The sequence below is a fragment of the Kryptolebias marmoratus genome, linkage group LG15 (assembly GCF_001649575.2).
Source record: "Kryptolebias marmoratus isolate JLee-2015 linkage group LG15, ASM164957v2, whole genome shotgun sequence".
NCBI lineage: Eukaryota > Metazoa > Chordata > Actinopteri > Cyprinodontiformes > Rivulidae > Kryptolebias > Kryptolebias marmoratus.
In genome coordinates, this window is record NC_051444.1 from 20,413,063 (window position 1) to 20,437,258 (window position 24,196).

Consider the following 24,196-nt stretch of genomic DNA (forward strand, 5'->3'; position numbering starts at 1 on the left):
TTATATACCATATATATATGATTATATATGTTTGTGCTTGCGTCTGTGTGTGTTGAGAACTGTAAGAACAAATAATCCTTCATTAGCACCCTCAATAAAATGCTTAGCACCCCCTTAGCACCTGCAGAAAAAAATATCTGGAGCCGCCCCTGTTCTACAAGCACGGATGTACTGTAATGTAATTTTTCACATGCAGCTTTGTTTTTGGCTTTTGTTTTTGTACACTTGAAAATAATTTTGATTACCTTTAGAACCTAGTAAGCCGCTAATAATGTGTCCTGATATGTAAAATCCCAAGAATTGAAAAAAAGGATGAGCTTTCATTTGACCTTAATTAAGAATTTTAACCGTAAAATATAACAGTGATCAGCTTTAAGATGAGTTTGAACATAACGCTTGTGTATTTATTTACAAACAAAGGATATGTCTTAGCCCCCGTTCTTAAAAATAAGGCTGAAAGGTTGTACCTAGACTACAATTCTCACAACCATCCAACTTGAAGAAGTTGATCGAAATGCAGCAAAGTGCCCCAATAAATAATAAATACTTTTAAAGCTTAGTTCAGATTTTTTCTTAAGTAAAAATCTCCTACCTGCTGTAGATATCTTTTTGAACAATCTCAGTTTGGAGAAATCAGAGTTTAAAATACTGTGACTTTATTTAGATTTTTTTTTCTATTAACCACATGGCTTTTCTTTATGTTACTACAAACAAGTTGTTTAGTGGTCTTTAGAGTCTTAGTGATGTTACCTAGCACAAAATTTAAAAAAAGAAGTGTAACATGAAATTGCATGGGCACATGTTGTTGTTTGGCTGAAAATCCCTGGCTCATCATGCTCCATAATTAGCATAATGCTCAAGAGAACAGAATTCAGACTTGGTGATAATTGGCTGAATGAAATGTAAAAAGGTATTGTTTTCAGTTGCTAAAAGCGAAATTAAATGAAAACATATTGCAGTGTGTAGACAAAACTGATTTGATTTCGCACAACCTTTAATAGAACTGTGCAAAATAGTTTTGATTTTGATTGAGATACTTTTGGAATAAAAAAAAAATTAAAAAAAATGTTCTATTAAAGTAAGTAAATGTATATGTAAAACTAGATGGAGATTAAGCCTGTGTACAGCAGCTGCTTTTTTATGCCTTGCTTTTTGATGGTCTGAATGAGTTGGAAAGTGCCAGCTGTGCCAGTGGTCATAGTTACACAAACACAAACAAGCATTCCTTGGCCTGACAAACAGCAACATGCAGACGCACACACACACACTCCCCGCCCACAGCGGATTGTCGGTCTGACGACTTGCCATTTCGCATCACTCTGTGGAGATGAGTGGGACACAAACAAAAAATTGCTCCAAACCATACAGATGGAGAAGCAGATAGACCCACTGACATGGATGTAGATGTTTATAACAACACAAGTCTCATGATGTGAGTGATGCTGATGCTGTGACAGAGCACATCTACTCCAGGCAGAAAGTGTGGGAACTGAGACAGAGATGCTTGTAACCTGTGTGAGCATGTCAGAGCTAGAGGCAGAAGCTGGATCGCAGCATACTGAAAATGGGACTCAGCATCAGCAAATAGAAAAAAAGAAAAAAAAAAGAAGAGTGCGATATTTCTGAGGGAGCTGAACCACATCAGCACCAGCTACATTGTAAATTTACAGCACATTCTTTCAGGGTGGCTTAAGGCCTCTTAATTAACCTACTGCCGGTTAGCCTCAGGTTAAGTGGGTTAAATTCCAAAATAGTCTTAACTCTGCAAGGTAGCTAATCTGGGATCACAGCAGGGTGAGCTACGCTGAAGTGGACTTGAGTCTCACTTATCCACTTTCAGATGTGCCAGGTTGACACAATAGTCAAGTGCTTTAATCTTCGTAAGCACTGCACTGAGCAGTTTCAGAGATCACAGGGCAGTGAAATAAATTTTAGATGTGTCCCTTTGTAGTCAGGCAGTGAACGGTTACACGAATTTCAAGACAAACTCATGTTCATTGTTAATGAAAGCTCACAGTTAACAACGATGGACCTTTTTCAAGCAATGATAGTGTATGCCAGCGTATTAGGGACACTCGGAAGGAAAAAAAACAAAAACAACATTGAAGTTTTTTTGTTTGTTTGTTTTAGAGTTCTGAGATTGAAATTGGAATGCTGTAATTGTTAGTAGCCCTCTCAGTAGCCCTGGTTGTCATCCATAATTTGTGAGAGCAACAGCATGAGCCTTGAATCAGAGGTGGACAACTGGAACTGGTTGTTGCTCATAATAGGGTACAAAAAGCTGCTAAAATAAGTGTGTGTAAACTTAGGCTACATTCTCACTGCAGGCGAATGTGACCCATTTCTGATTTTTTTGCTGGATTTTAATTTAGATTTTTTCATGGCAGTGTGAATGTGACAAATGTGATTTTTTCATATCCGACCCAGGTCTTTTCCGTATGTGGTGAACTGGATACATGTCTGATATTTTTCAAAGCGGCCACAGTGTGAACATTCATGTCGCATTTCATCCGACTTTTACGTCGAATGAAAGAACTGAGGTTCCTTACGTCAAAGTCCCACCGCTCACACATGCCTCACATGCACAGAGGTAGCAGCCACAGCTCCAAAAAAAAAAAGGTCATCGTTAACATTTGCGCTCTTTTTCTTCTCCATCTTCTTTTATCTTTTACCAGTTGGAAGTACAGTTGGCGCTGATTGCTCAGCAACTATTTACAACGGTATTTACTTCCTGAAACTCAGCACACAGAGTGTGACGTCATATCTTCTTATGCGCATTCAGGTTATTTCAAGAACTGGAGACTGTTCACACTGGAGTCTGATGGAGATTGCATTTAAAATGTAATGTGAATGACCACATACACACAAAAAAAAACCAATCTGATTTGAGCAAAAAATCAGAATCGAGCACTAAGACCTGTAGTGTGAACGTAGCCATAGCGACGGCACTCTGTTATTTTCACTATATGTGTAAATGTGTGTTATCAGGGGTGGAGTGTGGTTAATTGTTGCTGTTATGTTGTTCAATTTGCTTTGATTGTGTATAAACTGCTTAAATGTCACGGGCAGCTGAGCTTGCTCGCTTGCTTGTTTGTTTGTTTCCCTTGCACTTGTTTCCTATCAGGTTATGCTTTTTGAATAAGTGATGAAGTTGTCTGGAACCAGCAAAACACACAGACATGCAGCTTTTGTTCATTATCACTGTAGTTAACTGTTGTGTGTAGCAGACACACACGCACACACCTTGTAGTGATGTAGCTTGCAGTTCCAGGGAAAAACTCAGAGTTAAATTTAGTTCTGCTCAAGTTCAGCTTTGTGAAATATATGGCTTTCCCTCCTGGAGCTGTTGCCTCTGTAACCCAGACACAGATAAGCGATAGAAGATGGATGAATTTGAACAGTACAAATGCAGACAGAACCTATATATATTGTTACGCTCCTATTGTCCACCCATGTAAAAAACTTTTTTTCCAAAAGGAACAAGAATATGGTGCTTCCATGCACCTTGCTACCTGATACCCTTCTCTGTTTTCAGTGAGAAGCCAGGTCCAAACTTGAACACAAAACCTCAGCGATTGTTTGGCGTGCCATTGAAAAGAAACTCAAACAAGTAAGATAATATATTAAAAAAGAAAAGGAAAAAAAAAGCTGCAAAGAAGATTTTGTGCAGTGGGTATTCGATCACAGTTTTGTCTTTTAGACTCTAAATTACCACTATATTTCTTTAAAAACACAAGCATTTGTTTTTTTTAATATTGCAAAAGCCTTGGTTTGAAACAGGCTTGTTTAATCTGACCCTTGTCACTCTTGGAAATACTTAAATTTTAAGTGATATATTTTAACTCGTCCTTGGATCTTAAGCAAATACACCTAATGATAACATTTACCCCCTGATGTAACTCATAAGTACATAAAATGCAAATAATAACTTCGGCTCATTTGTGTTTGCATCAAATACAGGATCTTGTGTTGTTTCTGTCTTGAGTTATTTTAAAGTTCAGTTTTGGTTCACACTGTGAACACACACCCAGAAGCAGGAGCCTGTTGTGTTGGCGTAATGAGTGCAGAGCTTTGTCAAAAAAAATAAATAAATAAATAAACAGGTAATTAGAACTGCAGTTAGTGACACTGATTGGTTTTGAGTTCTCTGCAGTAGTTAGGGAGGATGTTGTACATTTACACCTTTACCTTGAAAAGAGAGGAAAGGAAGGAGAAATCAGATAATGAATAAGAGTTACTTGTGATATACTGTGACCTCATGACTCATTGGGATCCTGCAGCGTGGGCATGAATGTATCGTGTAAATGTACCAAATGTTACATTGTCACAGTCACACTAATTTACATTTGCTCCAGGCAAGATATTAGGAGAGCAATGGAAACGTTCATTCCTCTCCTGCTTACTGAAAGACTGTCGGGTGTTTTTTTTTTTTTTTTTTTTTTTTTTGTTCTTGAACAGATCAGATTTTGGTATGTAGCATGCAGTCCTGTCAAACCGAAGGCGCTAATTTGATACATGTTCCAACAGTGGTTTCTTTTTACTCCACCGGGCCCTTTTGTTCTTCGTCTTCACTCTGACAAGAACTGCCTGTGTTCCGATTGAAAAGAAGAAAGAGTCGGAGCAGATCTTGTGGACGCCAACGGGTGTTAGAAGACAAGTTTTGTGCAAACGGGCAAAGATGACATCCAAACTGCAGCCCAGTCAAATACAATAGGGAAGAGGAGGCGCCGCGGGATAGAGTCACAATATTTAAAACAAAGAACTGTTAATGTTTAATCTCTAAGATATTTGCAGCAGATAACAAATTGTGTTAGAGTCGTGTGAGATGGACATCCCAGTTCTTGGCAAAACAACACGATTACTGGATCTTCAGACAGAACTATGCTGTTTAAAGATAGTTTCGTGCTTTGGATACTTTTGTTAAAACAGATTAGTTTAAAAATAGATTAAGAGAGATTGCAGAAATATATATAAATGATTGTCAGCCAACTCTCACATATTTTAAATGGTGAGAAAGGTAAAATATTTTGTATCTGTTGCTCAAACATCTAGTTCTCTTGCCAAGGTGTGGGCTTGTTTAGAAAAACGAATAATAATAATTAAAAAGAAACACCTACAATTCACTAAACTCAATTTGCTCTCTTTTTTTCTGTTAAAAATAGAAAAGGGATAAAAAAGCAAAGGTGGGGAGGGACTGCGAGAAAAGAGAGGTAGTGTGTTCCAAGTCAATTTCTCCTTCCCAAGACTGACTTCAAAGCAACAGGGCTAATCCTCTCATGCTTGCTCGTTAATAATCCGGTTAATAATCCGTTTAGCTGCTTTCATGCTGTGCTGTTTGCTGACATTATGGTGCTGCAGGAAAGTATGGAGAAGAATGGCGGTGCTCTATTTGAAGCCCTGCCCCCACCCTTACAGAGTTATAGGGTTCACGTGGGTGTTTGAGTACTTCTCTTAAGCCAAGCTGCTCAGTTTTCTCATTTTTTTTCTTGCCTAAACTTCACCAAGAGTTCCTAAACATAAACATGTAAGTGGAAGTTTACAAAGTCCGATTTATAAACACACAGTCAGACTTAAAGAAACCTTTGCACCTTTGCGTGCTTTTATTTATAGACACAATAGTATGATAGTATGTTTTATGATGGCATGTTTTGGTTATGATGGTATGCACCTGTGATGTAAGGCCTATCTGTGCTTTGACCAGTTTCTCCCTCTTTCTTAATTAATGTGACCCCTGTCTTTATGTGGTGAAAAGTTTTTATGTTATTGTCTTATTTCTGATTTTAAAAGTTCTCCACCACAGTCTATTTAAGCGTCACTCTTTACATTCCCACACATGAAGGAAGTAAATACCTCAGAATGATAATGGCTGAAATCATCTCGCAGTCACTCCCACGACTTTTGTTTGCTCTTTATTACATGCTGTTGTGAGCTAAAGACACATTTGTTGCTGCAACCTTTCCATGTTACAGTTTATTCTATTTAAGCACAGTAAAATGAACCGATCAGAGTTTGAACATCATTTTTCTTTAGAATTTTGCAGTTAATTATGTTACCTGAACAGACACTCTTGCTACAAACGTGTTTGACATTTAACATTAGCTGTGGTTAGTTTTTTTTTTTTTTTATTTGAGCAAGGCAGAGGGTTATATCAGGTGTAGCAGAGGAATACTATGAAAATTGAGCCTCTCATAACAAATTTAACTCCTAACAATTGAGGTGGATCAACAAGTTTTACACAACCTTACAAGTAGGACTATTTGGGTTTTTTGTTTTTTTTAAAATGTACATTTTGTTTGTTTTGTTAAAAAAAATCTTGATGCAGTTAAGTTTTTTCTTTTTCTTAAATTGCAAACTAAATGCATTTTAATGTTTAAAGATACAAAGTAAAGTAATATTTAATTGTTTTTTTTGTTTGTTTTTTTTGTTTGTTTGTTATTGTTTGTTTGCTTTGGATAGTTTTTCAAGAAGTTTTATTATTAAAGTTTTATTAGAAAGCAAGGCAAGTTCGTCCACACTGTGCAGAGGCATGTATGGCTGCAGAGTCGAAGCCAAGGGTGATAGGACTTTAACGTGAAGGACCTCGGTTCTTTCATGCGATGTAAAAGTCAGATGAAATGCGACATGAACGTTCACACTGAGGTTGCTTTGAAAAACATTGGATATATATCCAGTTCAGTACCACATATGTAAAAGACCTGGGCCAGATATGAAAAAAAATCTGATTTGTCACATTCACACTGCCATGCAAAAATCTGATATGTGACATATAGGGGCAAAGATGTCAGAATTGGGTCGCATTTGCCTTCAGTGTGAATGTAGCCTAAGATACTGTGCAGAGCCCTCAAGCTCCCAGGCCTCTGGTAGAGGACCCGAGCTTGAAATGAAGTGGAACCGCTCATGTGGAAAAATAGGGCGAGCTGGGTGTCTGTTTTTTTATACGCACACATACATTCATATATATATTTGTGTGTGTGCTGCTTTTATGAGAATAAACAGCAAAGACCTTTAAGATCATTACACAAAACATAATGTAAACTCATGATTCTAAGATTAGAGTAAAGCTGAACATAAGACAGGAGGTAATTATGCCCAAGCTTAGGCCTCAGATAAATGTATCACTTTATCTGAGCAGTTGTGAATTTATGAATGAACCGTAGAGACAGCACAAGGGGGAGTTGGTGCATAAACTGTTTTGCCACAAAGTCACACTTTTCTCCCCCAACTTTTCTCACTCAGCCCTCACTCTCTCGCTCTCCCCTCTTCCTTCTTCTTTTATGTTCCTTCTTTTCTCTCTGTCCTCGTTACATTTATTTTTCTGGCAGATGGAACAACGTCGACTTCAAGGTTTTGGACTCAAATCCATTTTTTAAAACGATTTTAGCTGCCATTCTCAGCAAACCCAAACTAGCTGTTTGCCCATATCCATCATGGTTTTATCTCTCATTATCTGCGAGACTCTCGACCCCATCTTCTAGCCTTCTGCATCTGCTGGAACGGAGCGCAGATGAGAGATGAAACAATTAACTTCCATTTTGTGCCATCAGCAGAGAGAACTTGACAGGAGAACCAATACGCAGGAGAATGAAATTGGAAAAATGATGAAGTTTTTCCTCTATTTCTGCGCTCTCGTCACACAAAAAGATGAAAGACAAAAAGTTCATGGTGAACCAGGAGGAAGAAGGCTAATTTAGAACTTCTGTACCCTTTAACATGTGCTTAAAGATCTTCGGCTGTCATTTTTTGGAACTTTGACTTACTACTAATTACTATGAGGTTTCGTATATTCTTTTTTGAGATTTATATGTAAAAAAAAAGAAACATTAAAAATATCTAGGTGGTGTTTTGGGATGTGTTTTTGATTATGCAGACAAATAAAATAAATACCTTATAAATATATTGACACAAAATAAAACTGTTGCAGCCAATAACCTTTTCTAATTGGTCTATTTGTGAGAACTGATCATGTAGCCTACCTGTGTTTGTAGTTTTAAGAAATCAGTCCAAAAATTTACCGACGCTACCTACCAGAGAGCCCATCTGGTAAGACAAACATTGTTTTTAACAAAAGCTCACCGGTCACATGCAGCCTGCAAGATCCCGTTTTATGTCTATTATTATCAGATTGTAGAAATACAGTATACAAACACCCAGAACTGTAACACCTAGAATGCAGTGGAACAGCCAGTGTGGTCATGTCGAGCTGAGATTATGCTGTCACTCAACTCGTGGTGTGGCATCAAGAGAGCAGAGCTGTGGTTTATACAGACGGTTCAGACGTTCAGCACTCACTGCAGTTTTAACCAGTTGGTGTTGCTTCTGAAAAAATACCGACTTGTAGCTTTAAACGGCATCAGAAGAACAGTTGTGCACAATAGGTGTGTTCTTTATACAAAAACATAATTAAACAGACTCATCTATTTTCTTTAGTTTGTGAAATACCTGCAATGATTGGACCTTCTTGGTTTTTAGTCGGTAATAGATATGTTCTGTGCACAACTCGCAACTCGTGTGGTGCACCACAAATTACAAAAATCAGGACGTATGACAAACCAAAATGACACAACCCCCACCCCCAAAGGTTAGGTGCTGTGACATCTGATTTGTTAAATGGCTCTGTTTGTGCGCCCCAGAACTACAAGTTTAACTCTTTACTGCCTGAATTTCTTTTTCAATTATATCCTACCTTCCTTCCTTCCTTCGGCTGCGTCCTCCTGCGGGGTTGCAGCAGCGAATGAACTCGCACAGAATACTTGGCAATTGTTTTACACTGGATGCTTGACGCGACCTGGACTCAAACTTGCAGCTTTGAGATTACGAGACTGCATCAGTCATCAATGACCTACCACATCCATATTTACAATTACCTATAAAAATATAAAATATGTCTGTTTTTGCTGTTAAACAGATGTTAAATTAAGTAGAGAATGTTAATTTGAATATAGCACATACAGTAAAAAAAAAATGGTATGATGCAAATTAGCTACTATAGGCAATATTGGGTATATTAGTAATCAAACAAATTGATTGCTTGCATTGTTGATATAAAGCTTAGGAAGTGAATTTCTGCAACATGTGTTTGTGTTCAATTACTGCTGTTCCTTCATCACAGTTTTTCAAATACTGAGTAATAGTGGAAAATCACTTTTCTGCCCAGTCCCAAGGGCTGACTGCTAGATGGCATTAAAGTGCTTCCAGTCTGATCTTTGTATGTGGAGAATATGCATCAACAGGCATTAGTGGAACACCTCGGACCAGAAATGGTTTGAGGTGGCCATTGGCATGTACCTTAATACTACACTAAAAGCCAACATGACCTGGGTTATATGAACTACCATATTTTATTTTTGGCACCAGAGTTTGCACACATGGAATGTGCATGTGGCTTTACGTCCTGCCTTTCTGCCTTCCCCCCCCCTCATACAATCATTACATCATCTTTATTTTGAGTGTAACAGCACTATTTACAACTAAACTTATTAGAAAGAAATATGTTTGAACATACAGCAGCAAGGTAAGAACTACGTGAGTCAAGACTTTTATAAAAGGATCTGAGGTGTATATATATTCAAATATAATAACGGCAATGTCCTGTTTGTTTACATGGTAGCAGCAGGACATAAAACTTGTGCTGGGACCATTCTGTAGGGACACCCTACGCGAGGGGTGGCCAATCCTGGTCCTTGAGGGCCACTATCCTGCATGTTTTCTTTCTTTCCCTGCTCCAACACACCTGATTCAGTGGTTAAATCACCTCTTCATGTTCTGCAGAAGCCTGTTAATCACCCACTGATTCAAATCAAGTGTGTTGGAGCAGGGGAACAAGTAAAACATGCAGGATAGCTGCCCTCAAGGACCAGGATTGGCCACCCCTGCCCTACACACTCCAACTTCAACTTCCAGTTTCCCATAAGGAGTCTTGCACTTCCTTACATGTCAGTGGTATAAACCAGGTGTCACTGCCTTCCATGTGCAGCTCCCCCTGCCCCTTCTGTTACATGATTTGAAGCCTGCAGCTATATACTGAAGACAGGTGGGAGGCAGAGTCTCTGTCACTGTGCATTTTGTTTCAAAACAGAGCAGTGCCAAGTTTGCACTGTGATTTGCTTATTTTGAAGCTGAGAAAATAAAATTCAAACCTCTGGTGGAATGTAGCTGCATGTTTGGATTTTCATTATTTAAAAAAAAAACAAATTCACATTTATTTAACTGTTTTGACTGGAAAGGATTTTGTAAACATTAAGTAACAAAACAAGCAAACTACAACAACAAAAGACATTGGTGATAACAAGAAAAACATGATAAATGAATCGTATTGTCTTGTATTGTATTTAACCAGTAAACTCTGTTCTGACTTTTTTTTTTAAGATAAAGGAGGAATAGTGAAGCTCATGTTTCTGTGTGAATACTTGGTCACAAAAAACGGAAAACCATAGTAAATACACATCGTCCTTTTCTTAAAATAAATAAATAAACAAAATATACAAACAAACAAATAAAAAGAAAACATTTTGGTTAGAAAATCCAAAGAAATCTCACTTGAAATTGGCCGAAACATTCCTTTAATATTCCGGCTCCGTCTGATGGGCTTCGACCTGCGTCACGTGACCAATAGGTGTGGCTAATTAGCAGGGACAGACTTGGGATGAGGAAAAAAAATGTTGTAAACGCTGTAATATTTTGCCTGCCGAAAGAGTTATATTGAAAATGATAAAGTTATGAAACGGAGAGAATAATTTTACTTGACGCTGGAGTTGACTGTATTTCTTTTTGTCACCGGACCGACGGAGGGAGGAGTGCGGACTCTGCTGCAGCCATTGGTAACGTCGCTCTAACTCGACTCGCCTTTTCAGTTTCTAGTCTTTTTTATTTACTTTATGGGTTTGTTGTTTGTCTTGACGGGTTGTCAAACATATTACACAGAAGCGATGTTAGGAAGTTACTGACGGACGGTGAACTTCGTCTTACTACCGTGAGGCCGTGACTTCGGCCTCACGCTCGTTAAAGGATACTAGTCTAACGCAGCTAATATTTATGAAAGCAGAGATAAGAATATAGGCTATATTACTAGCTTTAATAATGTCACTTTTTTTTCTTTTCTGTTAAGTCTGATAATAAAACCAGAAATGCTTAGACATGAAAACATAATTCACTAAATCATATTAATATTATTCTTAGCACTTGTCCTCAAGACAGAGGCAGAGGATCCCTATGAATATATATATATATATATATATATATGTGTGTGTGTGCATGTGCATGTGTAAAGAACAAAACGTATCAAAAAGCCAGTATTAGTAATTATTGCCTGCTACTGTAAGCAAAAAAGGCAATAATGTCTTAGCATATGTGTTTGTCTGTTTGTTAGCAAAATATGTCATGAACAAACAAATGTACACATTTTAATAAAACTCTCAGGACGTGGTTTGAATCTACAACTGATTAAATTTAGGAGTTAACCCAATTCAAGTTGATCATTACAGCTAATTGATCTTGGCCAATGTAAAAATGGATGGATATTGAGCTAAGGTATAATGTGGTAGTAGGTGGGAATCTTCCTGAACACATACGCCGAGCATTAACAGATCTCATCACATGAGATTGTTCAGATCATTTTCTCATGATGAGGTGGTCACAGTTTAACACTTTGACACCGAAGGAGGTGGGGGAATTTGCAGTCCTACGAGGAATGCTTTATGTTTAGCTTCTGAACTAGGTTTGGACTGAACTTCTGAAAACAGAAATAGAACCGCTTGTTTGTTTTGACCTGTTCTTTTTCTTTTCTTTCTTTCTTTTTTTAATGTCCAAACTTAATGAACAAGCTAAACAGGTTAAGGAAAAATTAACAACATTTCTGTAAGCAAACTGATTTCAGAAAGGTTTGGATGCGGCTGCCCTAGCCTGCTACCTGAAGCTCTCCTTGACACCACCTAAGCAGGCGTAGCTTCAGCTTTTGAACAGCTCACTTTCACATTAATCCACTAAAGGTTCGAGCAATCAGAAATGTAAGGGGGACAGCAGGCAGAAGGCTGTAATCCTCCCGGAACCACATCCCACATTAATGGGACTAGCTGAAGATTGTAGAGATTACCTCAGCTGAACTGTGAATTTTAACGCATGCATAAATACGCACAAACACAGTGACTTAAACACGACTGTACTTAAAGGATTTAGTAATTAGTAGATTTTATAGTGTTGGTGTTTTACAGGTGGACACGTTGTCTTCCAGTTATGCTCTGAGATTCGTATTTAAGAATCAGAACTAATACTCTGTAAGTGGAGCAACAGCGTGGAGGTTGTAAATAATAATATAGTCTTAGATCCAGGTGGCAAGTAGAGCAATTCCAGGAAGGGATTGGAAAACTATTACCTTTTGGAGGGCTAATACCGTCTTTTTGCAATTAAAAGAAAATTGTCGGTGTGCTTGTTCAAATCCTTTTAAATCCTTATTACTGACTAAAGCCTACTGCTTTGGCCTGGAAAATATCTAAATAAGCAGCAAGTTCTGAAAGTTTATGTGGTCATGTATCCTACAAATGTTAATAAAAGCTAAAACTGGTATCTCAAAAAAAAAAAAAAAAAATATGTGCAATTTTTGTTTAATCAACAAGAAGTGTGGCAGAAATTTTAATTTCATATATATATATATATATATATGTGTGTGTGTGTTTTTATATATTAGCTGTCCTGGTCTTTTATTTTTATTATTATTATTTTTTTATTATATTATTTTTTATTATTATTATTTTATTATTTTTTTATTTTATTAAAAAGAAAATAAATTTATTAATTAACTTATTTATTTTAGGAAAATGTTGCAACGTAATGGCAGCTTGATCCATTTCCAACAGTGCAGCTGAAGTACAGTGTAATTTATTTTTGATTATTTAAATTTGGCAGTGAATTGTGAAATCGATTTAAATATGCGCTGTTTAGCCATAACCAGTGCCACCGTTTTTTTTAACAAGCTTTTGCACTTCCGAATGTTTATGCAGACAAGTGTGTGTATTTGCTTGAGCACATTATTGGCAATGTGAAGGTTTTCAATTATGAGAAGCGCTGCTGGAAGAATGAGCAGAGAAACTATTGGCCAGCCATTTGTATCATTTGCAATTAGTGTAAGAACTAAAGCTTGTTCGCTCTTTCTGTCTCTTGCTCTGTCTTGCTCTCATCCATTGATTTAATTGGCATTTCTATGGGAAAATTTGAAAGAGTCACTAAGGCAGCAACAGCCCTCTGTTCAGATTATGGATGGAACAGTTACCATTGAGAGCCAAATAGCTCTTTGTAATCCTCATGGAGCCCATTTAATTAACTGTCCTCCTCTTGCCATTTTTCTCTCTTTATCTCACTTCCTTATTCTTTATTAATCTGTTTCTTCTTTCTATTTCTCTGCATATATTTTGCCTCAGTTCACTTTTTTTATATAAAGATGCAGGTGGATTTTGAGAGCGCATGTACCCACAGACGCACTCACGTTGCAGATGTTGTCAGGTACACTACAACACTACTTTTCAGAGACTTTAAGACTAATAAGTTCTGTAAAAGTTAATGAGACAGCTACAACTAGAGTGGGGGGCGGGAGGTGAAGTGAAATGAGAAGTTCCTTATTTAGCCTTCAGTACTGTCAACATAATAGATAGCAGGGAAGAAAGAGATGGTGTGAAAATTAGTTAGCGGAGAGTCAGAAAGGTGCTGATCAGGGTTATCGAAGGAGCGCAGAGGAGAGGAAAGTGGGGGCACTGTGCTTGAATCATGACCTAATAATCGAGTGCTCTCAACTCTGACATATTTATGCTGCATCCATTATGCAGTAATGTAGCATAAAACTTAGACTGCACTGACAAACAGATAAATCACTTGTGGTTCCCTTAACGTCTGCACAACTATGGTCAAAATGATTGTCACAACTATTTTAGATTACAATTAACTGCGTGATTGTTGATTAAAATGAGTTTTATTGCAATGTAATACAAAAGACACTGCTTTCACATTCTTGTACATATCTTTATATTCAAAATAGCATCCAGGGGGAAAATAAATGAAGGCAATATGTCATTGGAGTGAGGGGACAACTTGTTTCAACATCATGCGATTTACACCAACCATGTATTTAATCATACATAGACAGCCTGTGATAGTTCCCCCCCGCTGTAAATTATTTGTGTGTATTATTAATTAGTAAATGTTCGCGCTCGTGTGAGCATTCTTGCTCGCCCCAGCACCGTTGTACTCTGCTTTCCGGGCTCTGACTGTGTGTTATACAGCCTCTGTCTGCAGGCTTTGAAGTGCAGAAGGAACACATGCTGCAGGATTTCCCGTGTGCTGCAGGATTTTCTCCTGGTGAAGCAAGTGTTTGCAAGATCAGGAATTGGCAGAAAGTGCTGAGTAGAGCGGGAAATTCCAGTGATGGTGGAGCAGAGGTTCTAACATTAGAGCAAATTTAAACAGCATGTTGTCTGCCCAAAGGAAAAACCTACCACTGGGACTGCAGCCTTGGAATATTTTGTTAATCAAACATTCTACTGATTATTTGAGTTTTCAGATACACGTCAGTAGTTTGTAACCCCTTTTTTGATATTTTATTGTACTGTATTTTTTTTTCTGGAGCCCTTTTACTGATGTCCTATAGAAGCTACATGCCTCAGCTCATTCTGTCAGAAATGCACACACCTTTGTGGGTAATGATGATGATGATTGCTATTATTGTTATTATTATTATTATTATCATCAGCAGCAGCCTATTGGAAACATTTGTCTTTCTATAAACAAGTAACAGTCACCTTGATTTTGCAGGGAAGAGATGTCAGGTTGTGTGCAACAGGCTCTTGTTTTTATTGTTACGAGGTTATAAAATTGTAGTTCTGAAATGGAAAATGATCTGAAACGGCATGTTTGGCCTGCTTGGGGCCAGATTGTTAAACAATCCAAAACTTTCTGGAAGTTTTTCCTTTTTTTTGACTCTGAATCAGTTTGAAGGCAGGAAAGCTCCTTATAATAGATGAGATTTTCTGTCCTTATGCTAGAAATAAAGAAGACTCAACAACCTGTGATTACCTTTTATGAGTACTTGTCAACACCAGTAAAACAAGACTTATTTTCCTCACAGTATATGCTGCAAATTGGTGTGTAAAGGCATGCACAGAGCCACCAGACTCTATCTGCCATATGGTTTGTTACAGCTCCCCTTTTGACATTTTTACTATCCTTTACTCCACTTTGTGCATAATGTGTGATTCAAAGCCCCCATCTGTTTGTTGATCTTAGTTGAGAGCGAATGCAATGAATGTTGGTTCAGTCAGAATTACATCCATCTACTGTTATTGTTGATGTTGTGCTATTATGGTAAGCTAATATATGTTCAAACAATATCTGATCATGCAAACTGCCCCTCAATGAATGATAAAAACCGGGACCATTCTTAATATCATTTGTCAGATAGAGAAAAAATATTAGAGCATGATTTGAATCAAAGGTGTTTGAAGAATGAACTGTGATGGACCTGCGACCTGTCCAGGGTGTCCCCCGCCTCTCGCACAGTGATGGCTGGAGATAGGCACCATCTCTTTGCGACCAGTTTGGAGAAGCGGGTGAAGAAAATGGATAAATGGTTGGATAATGTTTGAAGAAGGGCTTGATTTATTCTGTATGCAGGTGCACATTTCCTGCAGTAAGATAAATTGATTATTCAGATCAGCAGATCACTAAAAGGGGCATCAGCTTTATCAGTCAAACATTTGTAACATAGTGTGAACCATTGTGGACGTCTCTTGATTGCATGTCTTTTGTTTGTTTATTTTTAATTTTTTTGTAGATGAACAAAGTCTGTATGTTGGTCTGATATACAATTGTATTTTTAGCATTCAAATGTCAACAGACTCCAAATGAAATTACTTTAAGGTCATGATAAGTTTTGATAATGTTGTGATCAATACATGGTGCCATCTAATATTTTGAGGTGATACATTTTTGTACAGATTTTTGCGTCTTTCAGGCATTCACCAGCCTGAAAATAAAAACAGAGAAAATCCTTGTTAAAAAAATGCAATATTTGAAATTGCAACACTTTGGAACGCACAACATAGTGGCTGTGGGAAGACTTCTGTGGCACTGGTGCTAATGCCAGTTCCTACTGTTTTCTACTGATTGCAACATGCCATTAGATCCAGGAAGATGCATTAATGTGAGGGATGACAATGGCACCAATCTGTATCTCCCGGTGGTCCTTCATTAGACACTAATCCAGTGATGATTGTTATTAAGAAGGCACGTGTGTGTGAGTAAAAAAAGCTAGAGGATGAGGGGATAGTGAGAGATGCATTTTGGCATAGCACAGTGAATATTAGCCTGGTGATTTATTATCTGAGTAATGACGTCCCTTCTTCCCCAAAGCTGCATTGTCCTTTTGCCAATTAATTTTGAATCTGTTACAACCACAAAGAAAAAGAAATGGGAGGGAGAGTAAGAAAGACTTCAACAAACACTTTGGTTGAACCCCAGAGTCAAGTGCAGTGTGTCTGTGTGTTGTTCTTTTTTTTTTTTCCTTCTTTCTTTTTTCCTGTAAGCTGTAGTTGGTTAACTCTGCTTTTCCATCTTCTTTTGATGTCTGCTTATTCTTTTCCATGTAATGTTCCATTATCCTCTTTTCTCTAATGCCATTGATTTATGCAACTGCTTGCTCGTGCTTTTCTTTTTCTTCCTCTTCTTAATTCTTCCATCCTCTTTTTTTGTTGTTGTTGTTGTCTGCTTTTACTATAACAACCTCAGGGTCATCAGCCTCTGCGCTTAACTCTTAATCTGGTTCATGTGACACTCAACTCTTATATTTTTTGCAGCTTTTTTCTGCTGTGCTCTGTCTTAGTTGATGGCAGTCCATCACTCAGAAAATACTTCTCTATAGAATTTTGCCCAAGTTGCAGTACCATTAGTGCAGTCACACAAACAAAGCAGCTTTTCACCTCACTGCAGTGTTACTTTAGGGTAATGAAAGTCTTAATTTTTATATCCATGTTGCGTTTTACCTCCAATAGTTGTGAGAGCGGTCTACTGGCTACAGCCTAACCATTCGTCCTGCTGTGAGCAGTAAATGCTGCTGTGCTGTGAATGTTTCTATAGAAGTATGGGTGCATTGACGAGGATCTGGGTAGGACTTCTACCAGTGTCACTGTGATTGCTGTTTACAACACGTTTCAGTGCACTGATTGTAATTACTGGTTGAGTTGCTGAGATAGCCTCATGGGTATCTTCTGTTTAAAACATGCAGTCTGTTCACATGGCACATTCCCAAAGGAAATGCAGAGTGATAACAGTTACATAAAACAAAGTGTAAAACAATAAGTGTGTGTTTATACATTTTTTTTTTTTTATGGTTTTACTTACGCACATATCTGATCAGCCAATCACATGGCAGTAACGCAATGCCTTTAGCCATGTAGATGTGTTGAAGACTTGCTGAAGTTCAAACTGGGCATCAGGATGGGGAAGAAAGGGAATTTGAGTGACTTTGAATGTAGAGTGGTTGTTGGTGCCAGACAGGCTGATCTGAGTATTTCAGAAACTGCTGACTTAATGAGATTCTTTCACACAACAATCTTTCTTCCACATTGTGATGCCTGGTTTGAACTTCAGCAAGCTGCCTTCATCACGTCTACATGCCTAAAGGCATTGAGTTGCTGCTATGCGATTGGGTGATTAGCTATTTTATTTATTTTTTCACAGGATGAGAAGTCACTGTTAAAGTTTAGATATGCTTATATATGGATTTGAACTGACTTCATGGCCATGCAGACTTGGTAGAATTCATTGCCCTGGATAGCTTTTGTAAAAATATTACAGAACATTTTTTTTTTCCTGAGCGTCAAAAAATCCTGTTCTTACAGAACCTGCTGGTAATCCCTCTTGGCCTTTCTTGCAACAAAAAATGTGATGCTGTTGGCTTTTTATGTACCTGCCTGTCTTTTGCAGAAACTCTGCTATTAGGACATTTCTCAGCACTTGTAAATGACCACAGTTCTACAATTTCTGAAGATAAAAAAACAAAACTGACTCAACATTGTTTCAACTGAAGCCAAAAGAAAACATAAATTTATTTTCATGAATTATTGTTTCATAAAAACATTTACTTTATTGTAAGATAAGATAAATATCAAATTTTAGAGATAAGTTATTGATCTTCTCTTGAAAACCAAAGTTTTCTTCTTTCAACTATTTTTTTCTTTAATTTTCTTGTAATAACTAGACAGTATTTTAAAATCACAATTTTACAAAATGGGGTACTTTATCAAAAAATACTGCAATCATATTGACATTTTTGCATCAATATTCTTGTTATTTAGAGGGAAAGAGGCTTTGTTTTCTCCAGATAAGATAAAACTAGTCTGGTTATCTGGAGAAAACTGGATAGTCAACTTGTGTTCTTGAAAACCACATCAAAATTAAAAAGCGTAACTTCAGCCATTCTCACGTTCCATTTTTTTTTATTCTATTCATTTTTCCCCACCAATCATAATGAATTCTCTCTAAACTTCCTCCATCTTCTTTTCCTTACCTTTCAGGTCCTGAGTGGTACTTGATCAGAGTGGAGTTGACTGTGACTGATGTAAATGATAACGTCCCAGAATGGAGCATGGTTCCTTCTCCCTACCTTGCAGTGGTTCCCCCTGATGCTCCTGCAGGATCAGTGGTATACAAACTCAGTGCTCAGGATGGCGATGAAGGTATCAATGGTGACGTGGAGTACTTCCTGTCTGATGGTAAGTTGCTTTTTCAATATGTCTGAAACTAGATGGGTTGACTTCTTCACCTTCTTTGACAGACCAAATGGTCTGTGACTTTATTTCACTGTGAACTTGTAGGTTTTCAATAAAAAAAAATAAAATAAAATACAGACTGACTGCGAGTGAGTAACTTGGTTGGTTAAATATCTGTGTTTCAGTGTTCATAACAGACAAAATTGGTGTTAACTTATTCATTATTTATATATTTATGATTCAGTCTTTGCTGTTTGGAAGCTGAGCAGCTGCAGTGCCATTATTTCCATGCACATGCAGTTTTTCACTGTGGAGCTCCTTTTCTCCAATATGCAAAAATAATTGCTTCTCTTATTGTTGAATTGATTTCCTTGAGTCTGTTTTGGAATTTGTTAAATTTTCCTCATGAGAACATGCGCATAAACCGACAGGAAAAACAAAGAATAATAAACTGTTGTTGGTGTCTAGAGTTGACTTTTCAGCAGTAAAAAAACAAAACATTCTATTTGTGTGTAGATTTAGTCTCAATGAATTTCTTTTCTCTTCTTTTTATGGACTTTTTTTGTCTTTTTGTCTTATTGAAACATGCCAGCATTTATTGATTACAATAAAACAAAATACAAATTCCCTGAATCCTAATTTTCTTTTACTTCTGACATAATTTAGGAATTCCTCACTGTTCTAAAGTGTTTCCCAATATACTTGCTTAGCAGGAACTGAAACTTATAATTTTGAATTATGAGAAATATTTAACTTTATAATAGGACTAGAGTATTACAAGAAGTTGCAGGTTTGCCTGCCTAAAAATGAAAACAGCAAAATCTGGGGTGGGGGGGCAGCAAAAAGCAAAAAAAAAAAAAATATATGCTCACAAGTTTAATGCTGAATGGACAAGAGTGGACAGCTCTGCTTAATGTCTTTACGGTCTTTGTTTATTGGTCTGTTCTCAAACGATCTTTGTGCAATCCAAAATTGACAGAAGGGTTGATAAGTCATTGATTGGGAAGATGCTGTGACATAGCAACACAATGACCTATTCTGTAAAAACTACACCTGTGTGAGGTTTTTACATGAGCTTTGAGGTCACATTTAATAGTATACATGTTCATGATAATTCAAGGCTCCTGTCTAATGCTCTGACACTCCAAACTGAGAGCAGAAATTAGCAAAGACAAAAGCCATGTCTTTTTAGGTCGGCTGCAGCTAGGTAAAGCATTGGGACTTCACTCTGCAAAGAACAAAAACCTGCCTTTCACCTAGGACAGTGGCCCCCAAGCCTGGTCCTCAGGGGCCACACGCCTACATATTTTAGATGTTTTCCTGCTTCAGCACACCTGATTGAAATGAGTAGGTCATAAATGTGCTTTTGCAGAACTTGATGAAATGTGAAGGAAGTAATTCAGTTATTTGTATCACATGTTTGAGTAGGGACACTCTCATAACATGCAGAACTATGGGTTTTGAAGACTGGGGTTAGAGACCACTGACCTAGGATGGCATATAGCCTCCATCTGGGCAGGTGGCAATAACTGTGCAGTGCAAAAGTAATTAGTAGTTGATACATAATTAGAGAATGAAAATGCAAACCAAACTACTTGTTTTCAGATGCAGTTTGCATGTGTATTTAGTTCAATGTTAGCTCTGCTTTTGGTGTCTAGCTCTGTTCTATACAGAACAAAAACATAAACGCAACACTTTTGTTTTTGCTCCCATTTTTCATGAGCTGAACTCAAAGATGTAAGACTTTCTCTATGTACACAATAGACTTTTATCTCTCAAATATTCTTCACAAATTTGTGTAAATCTGTGTTAGTGAGCACTTGTCCTTTGCCAAGATAATCCATCCACTTCACAGGTGTAGCATATCAAGATGCTGATTAGACAGCATGATTATTGCACACGTGTGGATGGCCACATTAAAAGGCCACTCTAAAATGTGCACTTTGCTTTTACTGTATCGGAGGGGGTCAGAAAACCAGTTAGTATCTGGTGTGCCCACAGTTTTCCTCACGCAGCGCAACACATCTCCTTTGCATAGAGTTGCTCAGGTTGTTGATTGTGGGATGTGGAATGATGGTCCACTCCTCTTCCATGGCTGTGTGAAGTTGCTGGATATTATCAGGAACTTGAACATGCTTTTGTATATGCTGATCCCCAGAGCATCCCAAACACACTCAGTGGGTGACATGTCTGTTGTGTATGCTGGCTATGCAAAAACTTGGATGTTTTCAGCTTCCAGGAATTGTGTACAGATTCTTTCAACATGGGCTGTGTATTATCATGCTGGAACATGAGGTGATGGTCGTGAATAAATGGCACAACAATGGGCCTCAGGATCTCATCACCGTATCGCTGTGCATTCAAAATGCCATCAATAAAATGCACTTGTTTGTTGTCCATAACATGTCCGCCCATACCATAACCCCACCACCACCAATGGCCACTCGATTCACAACGTTGACATCAGCAGACTGCTCACCCACACAACGCCATACACGCAGTCTGCCATCTGGGATTCATCTGTGCAGAGAACATCTCTCCAATGTGCCATATGCCACTGAATGTGAGCGTTTGTCCACTGAAGTCTCTTACGACGAGAAACTGCAGTCAGGTGTAGAACCTGATGAGGATGATGAGCATTCAGGTGAGCTTACCTGAGACAATTTCTGACAGTTTGTGCAGAAGTTCTTTGGTTATGCAGGCCAACTGTTGCATCAGGTGTCCAGGTGGCTGGTCTCAGATGATCTTGGAGGTGAAGATACTGGATGTGAAGGTCCTGGGCTGGTGTAGCTACACGCGGTCTATGGTTGTGAAGCCAGTTGAATCTATTGCCAAATGTTATGAAACTGCTTTGGAGACAACTTATGGTATAGAAATAAACATTCAGTTCATGTGCAACAGCTCTGGTGTGCATTCCTACAGTCAGCATGCCAATTGCACACTCCCTCAAAACTTGCATCATCTGTGGCATTGTGCTGTGTGATAAAACTGCACATTTTAGAGTTGCCTTTTTTGTGACCAGGCTAAGGCACACCTGCGCAACTATCATGCTGTCTAATCAGCCTTGGCAAAGAAGTGCTCACCAACACAGATTTAAACAAATTTATCAACAATATTTGAGAGAAAAGGTCCTGTTATGTACATAGAAAAAGTCTAACATCTTTAAGTTCAGCTCATGAAAAATGGAAGCAAGACTTGTTGCTCAGACTTGTATATTATACAGGAGCATGCTCTGAAGCACAGGTTTTTCTTTCTTGCAAACAGTTTTTAATTTTTTTTATTCAAGCTAAAGTTTGCCACTCTCACTAGCCAGAAAATACCTTTTTTTTTTTTCCATTTTCCTTGACATGATTGTTAAAAATGTGTGAATTCAAATTCATACACATACTGTACTCCTTTGTCAACTTGTTTGTGAATTGTTTTCACAGTATTTATTTGTTTGTATTACTTTTCCTTTTTTTTTTTCTACAACAAATTATTTGCAGGTGGTGATGGTCGCTTTGAAGTAGACAGAAAGAGTGGCCATGTCCGAACAACAGGCCTTCCTCTGCAGCGGGACAGGGAGTACCTGTTGACAGTGTTGGCTGCGGATGGGCTGGGCAGTCGTAGTGCTCCTGCTGTTGTCTCTGTGGTTGCTGGAGTCCGACCACCACAGTTTGTTAATGCTTCCTTTACAATCGCCATACCGGAGAACACCCCTGAAGGACAGACGTGAGTTAACATAACTGCTCTGATATACTCCAGCTGTATTCACTTTCTATACTAAGTTCTGTCCACATCTTTGTCTTTCTAGCACAACCATAATTGATTTTCTTGCTGACATAAGTTGCTTATACAATGTTGGACCTTGGTTAAGTCTCTTTTTTTTTTTTAAGACAAATTATTATTATTTTTTGTAATATGTTATTACCTGCATGCATTTCTTTTGGTCTCTGGCTGTGATCACATGAATCCTCTATAGAGCTATAATTAGACTTTTGTAGTCTAACACATTTAGCCTTGAGTAGCTTATAGGAATGTCTTGCATATAAAACTAATGCTCATGATTAAATATATTCATTAGCGCTTCAGTATCAAATAACAAAGTTGCCATCATCACTCTGTATTTTGTTCAATTTGTGAAGCCATAATTAAAGTGAAATTTTAATCTACAGTGCAATAGGTAAAAACAAAACTACTTGTTTTATATGTTTGAGGACAAAGTCAAAATAATAAATTTAAATACATTTATTTTTAACTAAAAATTATTTAGACCCCCTCACTTTCTGTAAATCTGTTCTTTTTTAGTCTGATACTAAAATTGTTGTAGAAAATCACTTTGTATCCCAAGATGGTGAAGTATAAACTGAGTTTTAAAAAATTGTGGAAATTTATTAAAAAGGAAAAACTGAACTGGTACATTAACATAAGTGCTCCGTTTTTTTTTTTTTTTACCTCACTACTTAGTACTAAACTGACTATGCACTTTGATCCATTCAGTTTTCCTACATCTTGACCAGTCTCCCACTCCCTGCTACTGCAAAACAAACCCACAGCATGGTGCTGCTACTACCATGTTTCACTGTGGGGATGGTGTTTGGCAGCTTATCAAGAGATGACAGGTTTCCTCCAGACATGGTGTTTAGAATTTTTTTTTCATTGGGCTTGATAATCTTGTTCCTCACAATATGAGAGTTTCATCCAGATTTTCAAGTGTTTTGCACTAAGGAGTTGCTTTTATCTGGTCATTCTGTCATAAATTGCAGGCCTCCACTGATCTCAGACATAGCCCCATGTACACACAGAATCCCTGAAGCTCGGTCAGAGGGACCATCTGGTTGCTGGTCAACTCTTTGACTAAGGCCTGTCTGCCTTAACTGCCTAGTCTAGCTGGGTAACTAGCTCCTGGAAGAACCCTGGTTGTGCCAAGCATCTTCCTTTTGCAATTTATGGAGGCGGCTGTGCTCTTGGGAACCTTAAGTGCAGCAGAATATTTTTTTGTAGCCATTCCCAAATTTGTGCCTTGCAACAATCCTGTTTCTGCAGAGAGTCTCTGCAGGGAGTTCTTTCAACCTCGTTGCTTGTTTTTTTTTTTTTTTTTTTTTTTTTTTTTTTTTTTTTTTGCATTGTTAGCTAGGAGACTTTTTTATACAAAGTGTGTGTCTTTCCAAATCATATCCAATTATTTTAATTTACCACAGATGGTTTCCAGTCGAGATGTAGAAACACTGGTTTTGTTATTCAGCTTAAGAGTTGGACAGAAAAAGTCTGGTGTAGTTATAAGGTGGTTGTTATGATTACTATGAAATTCAGCTGCCTGTAATGTTGCCATGTATGGGTTAAAAATGTTTACTTACACTATTGGACTGCAGATGAATTTACAACATTCATGGAGAACAAGTCACCCTCTTTGGCATTTTGCAATCTGGCATTGTAACTGGCATATGTTAAACTATCCAAAATAATAGGAA

The 24,196-nt window shown here is 37.8% G+C and overlaps 1 protein-coding gene across 2 annotated transcripts in view; it reads left to right on the forward strand.

The window, feature by feature from the left end:
• The window catches only part of si:ch211-186j3.6 (neural-cadherin), a 262,973-nt gene that overhangs the window by 64,454 nt on the left and 174,323 nt on the right, over nt 1-24,196 (forward strand). The window contains exons 1-3 of one of the 2 annotated variants that reach the window (XM_025006687.2): nt 10,631-10,817; nt 18,552-18,749; nt 22,232-22,457. In XM_025006687.2, the coding sequence (XP_024862455.1) occupies nt 18,623-18,749; nt 22,232-22,457 (353 nt within the window). In that variant the 5' untranslated portion in view covers nt 10,631-10,817; nt 18,552-18,622. Of the gene's footprint in view, nt 1-10,630; nt 10,818-18,551; nt 18,750-22,231; nt 22,458-24,196 lie in introns of those variants that run through there. The other variant, XM_017419612.3, reaches the window with a different exon arrangement.